The sequence below is a fragment of the Psittacula echo genome (assembly GCF_963264785.1).
Source record: "Psittacula echo genome assembly, chromosome: 14".
NCBI lineage: Eukaryota > Metazoa > Chordata > Aves > Psittaciformes > Psittacidae > Psittacula > Psittacula echo.
Window position 1 is genome coordinate 4,124,591 of NC_137750.1, and position 12,061 is coordinate 4,136,651.

Sequence of the window (12,061 nt, forward strand, 5' to 3'; positions counted from 1 at the left end):
CTTTATTAAATATTCATGCCTGGAGGTTGCATTTGCAGTGTAGAAAAGACATCCTTCTGTATTGCCATTTGAAGGGGAAAGTTTCAGAGCCAGGAGTTTAGACAGGTACAAGTCAGCTTTAGTTGTGTTGTTGCTTTCCCCTTTTTGTCATGATTTAGCTATTTCAGGACATAATACAACTCAGCTAGCTGATTTTATTAACAGCTGTCCATAGACTTGTGTATGTTGTTGCAGCTTTAGTACATTTCATTAATGGGACATCCTCACCTTTCCTTTTGTTATGTTTCAAGAAACAAATGCTGCAGTATCAGGAAAAGAAGTTACTGGATAATGGAATTAAACTGGCTTTTTTTTCTTCCTTTTCCTTCTTTCCTCTTGTTATTAAGCTTTTTGGACTGTAGACAAACACAGTTTTGGGGTAGAAAATTAAAGTAATGTAAAGGAACATCAAAGAATTTAATCCCTGCATATTCTTACCAGACCTGCCTATATATATACTTTGTCATGATGCTTCCAATACATTTTCACTTGTCACTGAATTGTAGCCTATTTGAGGTGTGACGAAGCAACAAGTTTAAACATCCCAGGGAATTCAGCACTTCATTTTAGGTTGAAAGCATACAATGAGATTGTACCCTCAGAAACAGCAAAGGGGTTTTTAATCAGTGAGAGCACAGTTTTTCATCACTGGAATTCAGCCAGGACAAGAATTAACTCTTTCAGTTTTACCAGAGGCAATGGGGGATCTTCAGCACAAAGAACTGAGACACTCATCTCTTAATATGGGAAATATTATTGCCTAATAAAGGTTTAAGAGGACTTAGACCAAAGTCTAAGACCAAAGAATTGCCGTGGTCAGTGGCTTACATTGCATTCTTCTTTTTGAAGTCATCTATCACACAGGGTTAATGTAGATGTGAGCACAGAGGATTCCTGGGTGGCTACAGCAGCAGTGTACCTTGTGCCTGTTTTGTGTACTTGGCTCACATCTGCCTGTGTCTTTCCAGTCTAGTTAAGCTCACCCATTTCTGTACAAGCCATCTGATTATCTTTTGTTTGGTTTCTTAGTCTCTCTGCTTACAGTAAACATACCTACTGTATATGTTGTGGCCTCGGAGGGCAGCAGCGCTGTAAAAACTTTCCCACAGTGAACTCCAAGTGGTGATGTGACTTCAAAAACTCAATTCAACTTCCATGCTGACAAACAATCTTCATGTGCTTTAATGTCCCTCCACTAAGACTGCAGAAGCAGCATTAAAGTGAGCTTCCCTACGAATTATGATGTTAGATAAGAATGTCCTTACTCAAATTTCCTGAAGCTACTCAGCAGTTATTTCTGTAGGGGACATGCTGGCTGGCTGGGTTTGTTAGATTAAAGTAAGAATTTAGGGCAAGGTTCAGTTTAGTTGTTTACCATTTCAAAATCTTAAGTGTTCTTAACTCTTTCATGTGTGTTTTTTCCATGCTTGTTTTGAAAACAATCACATTTTGTCTTTGAAGACACTTACGGGAGAATTTGCTACAAGCCTGATGATCCAATTGTGTTGGTTTGGGTTTTTTTTCCCCACTGAATCTTAATATAGTCCACTCACCTTCTGACTCTGTTATTGAGCTGTAATAAGCTACAGTCATGCATTATTAAAGATAAATATATCTTGATAAATATACCTTGATAAATATCTTCCAAAGAATGAAATGTGACTTTGGAAGCATTAATGTCGTCTTCGTGGTGTTTACTGCGTCCAAAGAGCAGAAGCTTTGGTCTAAGTTTCCGGGCTATGACAGATAGAAAGCCTGTACGGTATTTCCAGCCCAAGGGGTGAAATGTAGTTGGTGCCCTAAGGATGAGTCTTGCAGAAGTACTTAGTGCTCAAAATCGTGCTCTTTCTGTGCTGTCATTGCTTTGGGGGAGACCGTTTGAGCTCAGTTTGTTTCTGTCAGTGCTGTACTCGTTGCTTGTGCTGGTAGCTCGAAAATGTTTGCTTCAGAAATGCTTAGTTTTGACTGCTTCAGGTGTTGTTACAATAAATAGGAATTGAAAATACTAAAGTTAAAGATTATGGCTAATTTCCCTCAAATTCCATTTTGGAATATGTTGGGTTTTTATGCAGGTTTCTGCCATTCCTCTTTCAATTTAAGGAGAATGGGTTTATTTTGAGAAAGTAGATTATTTCTGTGCAGTAATGGGGATCTGATCATCCAAAGCCTTCTCAACTCCGGTTTATGAGGACTCAAGTACGACAAGGTGACCGTGCCAGTCCCCACAAATTGCGACATGGTCTGTTGTCTCTTTAACTGCCTAACAGAACAGGAGGATCCAAAAGCTTTCCTACAAAGAAACTCAAAATGCCATTTTTGTTAAGAAGTGGTATTTACAAATTAGAGTTCAATTCTAGTTCAAATAAAGATGTCTTTCATGATGACATTTATTTGGTTCGTACTCTTAAAAAAGCATGTGATTTACTGTTCTTCTCATGGCAGCCCTTCAGTTTCATGCATATGTATTTTGGTTTGTCTTTGACCTTTTGGTTATTATTTTTAAATTTGCATGTTTCTCATAAATACAAGCTGCTTTTTTTCTTTTTTGGGGCATTCTTTATTGTGATACTCCCTCTTTAATGTGGTAGAATTCTGAGAACAAGAAGTTTTGCAGAAGACCAGCATGAAAAGAATGAATGTTGAGGCATTAAATGTTTACAGATCAGTTTAAGTGGATATAATCCACAACAAGTAACAAAGTGGGAACATTTAACTTCAAAGCACATGTGGCTGCTGTTACCAAATCAAAAAATGCAAGACTTGGGCCGTACAAAGTATTAGAGATGTGTTTTCTTTCTTGTAAGCGAGTAGTATATACCTTAGCGTTTTAGCTTGGTTTTGAAATGAAGACTGTAAACGGCTTAACTTCATGGTCAGATAAAGAATTGGAATTAGCAGTAAATATTTACAATCATTTTCAGCTTTAAAAAAGCAAAAGTGAATGATTATGTTATTTTAGCTGAGAGAGAGGGCTTCTGGAAAATGCCTTTGAAATTTGGTTGGGGAAGGCTTTCAGGGGTATTGGCTGCTCAGTGTTCAGAGAGTCGGATCAGGGTTTGCCTTGAGCTTCTGGCTTCAGGCCTTTGGTCCTGGGTATCTGTACAGGTGGTGATTAGAGGTGTGGGATGGATGGGGAGGCTGGTGAAATAAGCTGGAAGGAAGAGTATAATACCAGTAAAATTAGAGAACTTTTAGAGAGAAAATACTCTTGCACGTACAAATGTGTACAACAAAGAAAGCCCTCTAAATCTTTTCTGGCTCAGAATTTCTGTGCTTCTTATTTCTATCTCTTTATTATTGTTATTTTTTAATTGCTGTTATCTGTCTGCTGTCCTTAATGCCCCGTGATGTTCTCACTCCTGTATTCCTCTCCTCACCAATCTTCTGTGTCTAAAATCATTGAGTTTGGCTTTGCAGTAGATGCGTGTATGATTCCTTTATTGACTGCTGTCTGCCCATGTGTTTTACATGCGCAAAACCCCGAAATAAAACCAACCCAGGATGCTTTATATGAAAGAAAGTGTAATGTATCTGTTTTGATAAACTCATTGACAGTATAGAGAATATATTGTTAAAGTATTGGTTTTCTTATACTTTCAATTACAGCATTAAAGTATTAGATAATATGAAATAGAATGGTATGTTAAATGTGAATATCTACAACTACTTCTGGGGGAAATAGGACGACTCTTCAACACCATATAGAAATCCTACATAACCTTTCAGGATAGGAAACGGATAATACTATATCAAATTGAAATTTCAGAGGGATTAAGCCTTCCTTTCACTGATAAATCCAATTCAAAACTTTATTTAATAGTACTGGAGAAAGTGCAAGCATTTGATACATTTATCATGCCTCAGAATCAATTGAATCTTAAATAAAATACAACATTTCAGTGCATTTTAGTTTAAGATGTGCATGGCAATCACATTCACATTCCAGATCTTACTGCCACGTTTTGCAAGATTATACCCTTGAAAGCTTTTCTTGGGTGTTACGCATTCTCTGTGATGTGATGTTTGAGCCTCATTGTCGGAGTAAATTAAAAAGATAGAGCCGTCTGATAGAGGAAGTGGGTTGTGAACAATGTTTTGTATTCAGTTCTTAAAAATAGTGATTAAAGGAGCTGCTTTAATTATACAGTGGTGTTAATGAATTATTTCCTTATGTTTTGCCTCTATGGCTTACATGTGTGGGTATAGTTTCAATGCACTCGGCTGTAATTTCTCAACAACACTAGATGAAAATCATTGTAATCCGTAAATTTATTCTAATTTTAGTGATTTAAATGCAAGTTTATCCAATAAAGTTGGAATCTTTTGCATAAGCCAGGTATTCAGCTGCCAGATTCCTTTAAAACATGCATTGATGGAATTTTTACAACCACAGGGGGTTGGGGGAGAAAAATAAAGTGCAATTTTTGAACCATTTCCATTAGGAAACACTGAAATTTTAAAACTTGCTGAGTTGGTCATGTCCCGCAGAATGATCCCTTATGAAGATTTCCTATTTCTGTAACTTGTAAAAGATGGACGTTTGCATTCCATGGAGTTCATTTGTTAGGGATCTTTGGAGTGTTCTGAAGGAGAAAGAATTATGCACAGGAAAACTAATTTATGTGTTACTTCTAGGTTATAGCCGTGTGTCTAGAGACATGCTGATTTGCAGATAAGCTGTGTTTTAATAGATAATCAAATCTTAGTGGGAAGCAGTTCTTGAACCAAAGGCATGCTTAAATCTGTTCACTTTTTGTTCTTAGAGTGATGGAGTTACTGGGTTAAGTATTCTCCCCCTTGGTACAGATTGATAGAAGCTGTCATTGCAAACTGCACTGAGCATTTGGAGATGTTTCTTATTTTATAGAAGAAATAATAAGACATTGCTGACGATTACTTTCTCTCTAACTTGTTTTTCAGTTAGAAAATCCAAGATACTTGCGAGAAAAACCAATGCCAGTGTCTTTGGTATGTATCTATATTCCCACAGTATTTTATAAGGGGGAGCAATGTGCTTGGTATTCTTCATTTCTGGTTAGGATGGATTTTATTTGGAGTTACTGCTTTGAATTAAGTTGTTTTGAACCCTTTCGCATTCAACAGATGACACCCAAAATGGGCCAAGGAAGAAGCAGCCCTGTATGTGATGAGCAGGCGCTGTTTCGAAGAGAGGTAAGATCCTTTTTAGTCTTTTGGGAAAAAGAAAAGTTACACCCAAATTAGTAAATTAGGACATTTTCTTGGGAAATCGGGTATTTGCAGACCAGTTTGTTGTGGCATTAGATCTCATGGAAGAGAACTTTTGCTGAAGTGCCAGGATTTCTCATTAAATACGGAATGTATTTCCCAATTACTTAGAGAATAAAGAAGACTTTTGGAACATATTTAGTTTTCCTTTGAAGGAATTCTCAATGTAGAACAGTTTGAATTCTAGGAATTTTCCAAACTACCTTTTAACAGAAGCAATGGAAGCCTTGATTTAGTGACAGTTTTTGTTAACTTTCTATATACCTTTAAAAATCTACAAATCTAAGCTTTATTTCCATTAGGTAGGAGTTACAAAGGAAGTGACATCATTTCTAAACCATTAAATTATCCCTCCTCTTACATGGTATCTTGTAAGGACGCTTGAATTGTAACCTTCCTAAGGTTACTTTCAAGACACTTTAGAATATGTCTTTAACTGAGATGCAGAGGAAGATAAATTTGTTTTGCAGATAGTTCCATTGTTAATAAAGTTATCATAGAAACCCAGACTAGTTTGGGTTGGAAGGGTCCTTAAAGCTCATCCAGTTCCAACCCCCTGCCAAGGGCAGGGATGCCTTCCACTCGACCAGCTTTCTCCAAGCCGTATCCAACCTGGCCTTTGCAGTGTATATGAAAGTCAGCTTTGTGTTGCTAGCTGTTGATCTAATTCAACACTTACCCAAGCAGCTTGCTGTGGCACTTGCATAATACATGTGCCTTTCACTTTCTCTGGTAATATTGGCTGTTCTTTTGTATTAACAATATTGAAACCACCATTGCCTTGGGATGAGGCAAGGTTTCATAAGATGTGAAAATAGAGCAAAAAATAAAGTAAATTGAAAGCACAATGCTGTCATGTAAGTACTGTTTTCAAATTAAACAAACAGGAATGCATGCCAAGCAGCTACATAAAATACAGCAAATACTTTGCTGGTTCAGTGGAAAAATCCTCAAAACCACACAGTAAAAAATCCTGTCCTTTTTGCTAATGGTACTTGACTGTGGGCTAGTTTAAACTGGAAAGGTTATAGACAGTATTTCACAATTGCCATGTGTGTGCTGTTAAGTAGAAAACTTCAATGTGTTTTCGTCTTGTTTGGTTTGTGAAGCTCAATTAAGAATAAAGCCTTTTCACTTATAGAATGTCAATGTATTAACAGAAAAATAGCGCTGTACCAAAGGTTTGGGTAAACCTTTAACTGTTTTCAACCTCTTTGTAGTAGAACTGGAGAACATAAAATAGGATAACTGTGGGTTTTTTGCTTTTAACCTTTAGACCTTTGTTCATAAACCATTCCTGCACCTGTTTTGACTCTGTAATGCTGAACACATGGCCATTTTCAATGATAACCACATCACAGATTTATGAAAATGGGAATATCATCAGGCAGTGGGGTTTAGTCATATTTTCCCCAAATCCTTCTGACATGGCTTAAACCATTTGGGAAACTTGTCGTTACTGAAAAATCCTTTGCTCAAACGAGGAAGATGCAGGAAAACAGGAATATATTGGCTTTCAGCAGTACAGCGAACCAGAACAGATGGCCTGACTGCCTTATCTAGATAAATAGGAAGAAGCGTCTCTTTGAACTTCACCTTTGGTCATCCTGAATGCCATCCGATACTGCACAGAGCAGAGGAGGGGAGAGAAAAAGTTCTTAGTTGTGATTGTTCGGAACAACAGAACGTAACTGTTGCTCCAGTATGGGCTTGACATTGTTCTGGAATTAAAGCCCAGATTTGTCTATATTAATAAAACATGATGGTTAAACAAGCTCATGTATCCTTTAAAGGAGTTTGGGGGTTTCTTTGTAAAGTTCTCTTCATTTTTCATTTTGTCAGCCTTAATTTTTATTTCCATTTTTCTCCATTTCCTTCTGTTTTCTTTCTGTAAGCAAAGATATTTATCTGTGTAGACTCAGCAAAAGGAACATGAACAAACCTGAGGCAAGAACATTGGAAATAATTTTCTCTTTTTATCCTTTTAAATTAAAGGTTGTAATTAATACCAGGAGTACGTTTGTACTGAGCTGCATAGCAGCTCCTAAATCATGTTGCTTTAGACAAATGCCAAGCTTGATGCTTTGTGCAGTAACTCTATTACAAAGTTTCATCTATTAACTGAGAACATGGAGTATTTACAACGAGTTTGTTGACTTTATCTCTGCTCCTGTCACTTCTCTGTTTTGCTTTTTGGAAATCCAGTGATAAAGTCTTTGGACACTGAAGCAGCGGCTGCTTTTCCAGGTTCTTGTGTCCTAAAGCAGTCAGGCAGAAACGGCTGATTTCCTAATGTCAGCTGGAGTAGTTAGTGCAGTGCAACTGGAGGGAGGAACGATTCTGGGGGAGGCAATGGGTAACTTTGCAAGAAGATGCAGAATACCTGCAGGATAACTTTGCACTGCTTTGTTATGTGGAGTGAGGACTGTGAAAAGGGAACATGTGCCCAGGGAAAAGGAGAGATGAGCTGGATAGTGAATGGTAACTTAGAGTGTAGGGAATGGGAAAAAGACCTCTTTTTTTTTTTCCCCCCGAAAATGCATTTTCATGGATCAAGGGCCAGAAATAAGATGAAAAGGAAGAGCTTTTAGTTGATTTTTATTATGTAGTCAAGAATTGTATCTTTAAGGTGCAGCCTTTTAAAAAAGGCTATCTAGAACCTTTATCTTTGTAATCATTATTTATGTTTTTCTCCTTTTTTTCTGGTGAATGAGCACTCCATTTATTGCATCACACAGATTTTCTTTGTAAAAACCATCAAGCCATGTATATAGTATTACTGCACCAAAAGTGTTGGGATCTAGCAATGCGTTTATGTAAGATAAAATCAGCACACTGCAGTGATGATGTTATGGTTAAGTCTTGGTCTGGCTCAAAGTGTTATGAATTTAAGGTGTTGAAAGCAGCAGATTTACTGTGCTTCTCATTTATCTGGCAAGAGATGATGACTTGAAATGGGGAGAATTGCATAAGGGCTGCAATACAGATTTTCCCCAAAAGGGACTATGCATAGGATATAAAGGAAAGAATGCAGGGAGGAAAGAAAGTGGGAAGGAGGGTGAGTAACACTTGCAGGTGTTATTATGGGAAAGAGATGGGGTTTTTGGAGAAGGAAAAACACACTTGAAGATAAGAACGTGTTTCCTTGCAGTTGGAGATGGTGTGCAGTGAGCACTGTCCTTTTGGTTTTGATTTCTTCCTCTTAATTGCTCTGTTCTGTAGCAAAGTATTTAAATACATGAATTAAACATTTACTGCAAGCTAAATTAAAAGCAATAAATAAGAATAGTATGGAGACAGTATCCTGAAAGAAGGATTCTTGTAATTAAACTGAGCTTTTACCAAGGTAAAAATAACATTATTGTGGTTTGAGCTACATTGTGGATTTGATGTTTTTTCCTCATTGAAAACAGATATTTGGTAACAAAATCTATCAGTCTTGTTCTCTTGTATATTATAATGAAATAAAAGTGTTTGTGTGCTCATGCGTATGTATGTTGTGTATCTGCTTGGTGGATGGCTACAGATAAGTATGTGTATGGAACTGGGAGAGATGAATACTACAGCTAAAGGAACCTATGTAGGCATGTAATGGTTTATTCCCCTTAAACATATTCCAAGCAGTGCGTATTGTGACTTCAAATAGTCTCTGGCTCATTTGAACATTCTTTTATCCCCAGACCTGATGTCTATTTCGAATGCAGTGTCTGATTTATATTGACAATTCACTTGTAAACTGATTCTCACCACCAAGTAACCATTCCGAATAGTGATCTGCTGGTTCGTGTTTAAAAACACAGCAATCCTGACTTCTGTTAACATGATTCCTGCCTGATTAATGTCCTCTTCCTAAAAACATATGCAAGTTGTCCATTGTCTTCCGTGTGAGGAAATCACATCCTGCCTTGCTTTGATAACTCTTCGGAGTGTAATATCATAAACCCCAAACCTTATTGTCCTGCTAGCCTGGTGTGAGACATACAGTGTGTGTCAGGATGAGACATGCTTCCATAAACTTACTTGTGATTTATAATTCCTGATGCTAATTGGTCTGGTCATGCAGCTCTATATGGACGTGTACAGTTCCTTATTTTTTTTCCTCAGTAGTTTGTGAACTGTGTCTTTAATTATTGCACATATGTGCTGGAGACATTGGGAAAGATCAAAGAGGTAGGTTAGCAATTCAAACTAGTGTTTTAACCAGTAGAATGTCCAGATGGTTGCCAAGCAGCTGGGAATTAATCTTTTCCTGCATGATTAATCTCTGCCTCAAAGTGTGTCTCTCTTAGTAAAAAATGAAGAAAGTTTGATTATTTTTCTTTGTCACATGTATGGATTCTGTTTTTTAAGAGAGAAAAGCCATTGACTAGGAAAAGTAGGTACTACAGCCTCTTGTTTGCTACATATTGCACTTGTGAAATGAAGGTAGGAGCACAGTTTTAAGAACTGTTTTAGGAGTTCCTGAAATGAGTGTAAAAAGTCCAGCAGCTGCTGAAATATGGCGTATTAAAAATGAAAAGGAATAACACTGGGAGTAAAAAGTGTTGCTGACTCTGTACAGAGCCTCATTTACTTCACTGGACTTGGTACTGTGCACAATTAAAGGAAGCTATCTCCTATTATACCCAGCTTTTACTAACTCCCTTTGAAATCGGTGTGATTTCTGCATGTTCACAGGGTTCAGCTGGGTTCAGTTTTCAGTGCTGGCAATTGAAGATACGGTTTGTTGCGATTTTGAGCTGTCACTTATGAAACTGCATCGAAGAAGTTATTACCATGCATAAGCTTTCACAATTTCCAAACATTCTAAGCTTTTTTGGTACTCCTGATGTCAGAGGCACTACTACTAGTGGCAGGCGCATTTGTTACGTATCGAAGTGGGACACTTGCCACTCCAAATAAAGCTGTTCAGTAAGTTGACGTGATGTGGTGCTAATATGCATGTTTTGTTTATTAGTTATATAAAACATCCTTTAGAGTAAAAGTACCATTTCAAGTTATTGTAGCTGTTGGGATAAAAAGCTGTATGGTTTTCTCCCTGTTTCCACCATTCCCAACTTGGAAATCTGTGGCAAAATACATTGTTCTCTCCTTCAAGAGACTGATGACATTTACATATGAATAAGAACAATTGTCCAATTATTTTTCTGTATACAGCAAATGTGTATTAATGTTCAGTGTCATTTAAAAGCTGCTGTGATTTAATTTAGGACAAAGCCTGTAATTTTTAGTGGCTGTAAAAATGGGGCAATGTCAGATGAATTTTTTCCTTTAGTGAATATCCAGTTTCTGTTCGCAGTACTCTGTAAAACTGATTCGAACTGGAAGTAGCAGCTGTAGTGGTTTTAAAGAGCAAAGATACAAAGAAGGTTAGATTTGTGGAGAGAAGCGTAAGTGTTTGTTAGGTCAAATAATATAGTCCAGATCATAAACATAGACTTTTGTGGAGGAGCCTTTGAATCTGGGCAAAATGCCATGTTTATAAAGGGTCTTTTTACATTCCAGTTTCTGCCTTGTGGGTTTCACTTGTTTGATGCTACAAATCGTTTTGTGCTTTTAAGACCTGTGGTCGTATTTGATACTTTGGTCATGATGTGCACATTTCACTTTACTGTAGACACAGCACATCGGTGAGTCTTCTCTCCTAATGCAGCTTGCTTGGTTTAATTGTGAAGGTTTTCCAGCTCTTGGCAATCATGAGAAGGGAATATGATCCCTCATGGCTGAAAGCTGGGGTGTGTGTCAATGTGCATCTTACATATTTGACCCTTCCCACTTTCTTTTCATACTATAATGCGTGTCCCTCTTCCCTTAAAACCACTTCAAGAGCAGATATTGATCTGCAGAATTGCTTAAACAAGTAAGTAGAAGCTGCTCATTAAACGTAGGATACGATACTGAGTTATTCATCATGTGACAAACGTGCTGGTTACAGCCATCTGAATGCAGTGAAGTTGGAAGTGGAGAGTGTTTTTCTGCATACTGTAAACTCAGTGCAAGCTTTTCAGCAGTTCAGTTTTGAAACTGGAAGATTAGACCAATATGGTTTAAACTTTATATGTATTGTAGAAGTTTCTATTAAAAATCAGTTGTTATAAAGGAGGAATTTGCTTCCTTTTTTTTTTTCCACGACAGTGATGTAAGTATTTAGGTGGTTATTCTGACTCTTCACTTGCTCTAAATGTTTAAAATATTAATACACTTCAAAGCTAATCTTAAATATTTTTGTGGATGCAATATAAGCTATAGAAATAACACTGAGAGAATATAGCTTGTTAATTATGACATGAAATCCATTGTCCCAAATCACTTTTGTCTGAAGTCAGCGTGTCTTTATGTGTAATACATCTTAACTGCTTTGCAAGGACAGCATCTCCCGCCTCGGTCTGCCTGTATAGTTTAAACCTCTGTATAAATTATCAGTATTTATTTTTATAACCCTGCATGTGAAAATGGAGTGAACGGAACTCAGTAGCAAGTCGTGGGTGTTTGTTGGTTTTGTTGCTGTTTGCTTAAGAAACCTTTTTCTTCTATGGAAATATCAAAGCTTTGTGTTGTGCGCTGATTTCTTTTAGCAGCTGCGTGTAACACCAAGACAAATAAGTTTTGTCCTATACTGTAAGATACACAAGCCATTGTTCCACATTGTTAGTTCTTACTTTGAAGTTCTCATTTATTGTTTACATCCTTCTCCCCTTTCCTCGCTTCCTCCCTCCCTCCCCCATGTATTCATAGGCTTGGAAAAAGCCCTGGCAAGCCACAAGTACTGTGTTGT

General features: G+C 37.3%; 1 protein-coding gene across 1 annotated transcript in view; it reads left to right on the forward strand.

The window, feature by feature from the left end:
* The window catches only part of CEP112 (centrosomal protein 112), a gene marked incomplete at its 3' end in the record, with an annotated part of 157,642 nt that overhangs the window by 14,033 nt on the left and 131,548 nt on the right, over positions 1-12,061 (forward strand). The window contains exons 7-8 of the mRNA XM_080629631.1: positions 4,960-5,007; positions 5,143-5,211. Of these exons, the coding sequence (XP_080485757.1) occupies positions 4,960-5,007; positions 5,143-5,211 (117 nt within the window). The remainder of the gene's footprint in view (positions 1-4,959; positions 5,008-5,142; positions 5,212-12,061) is intronic.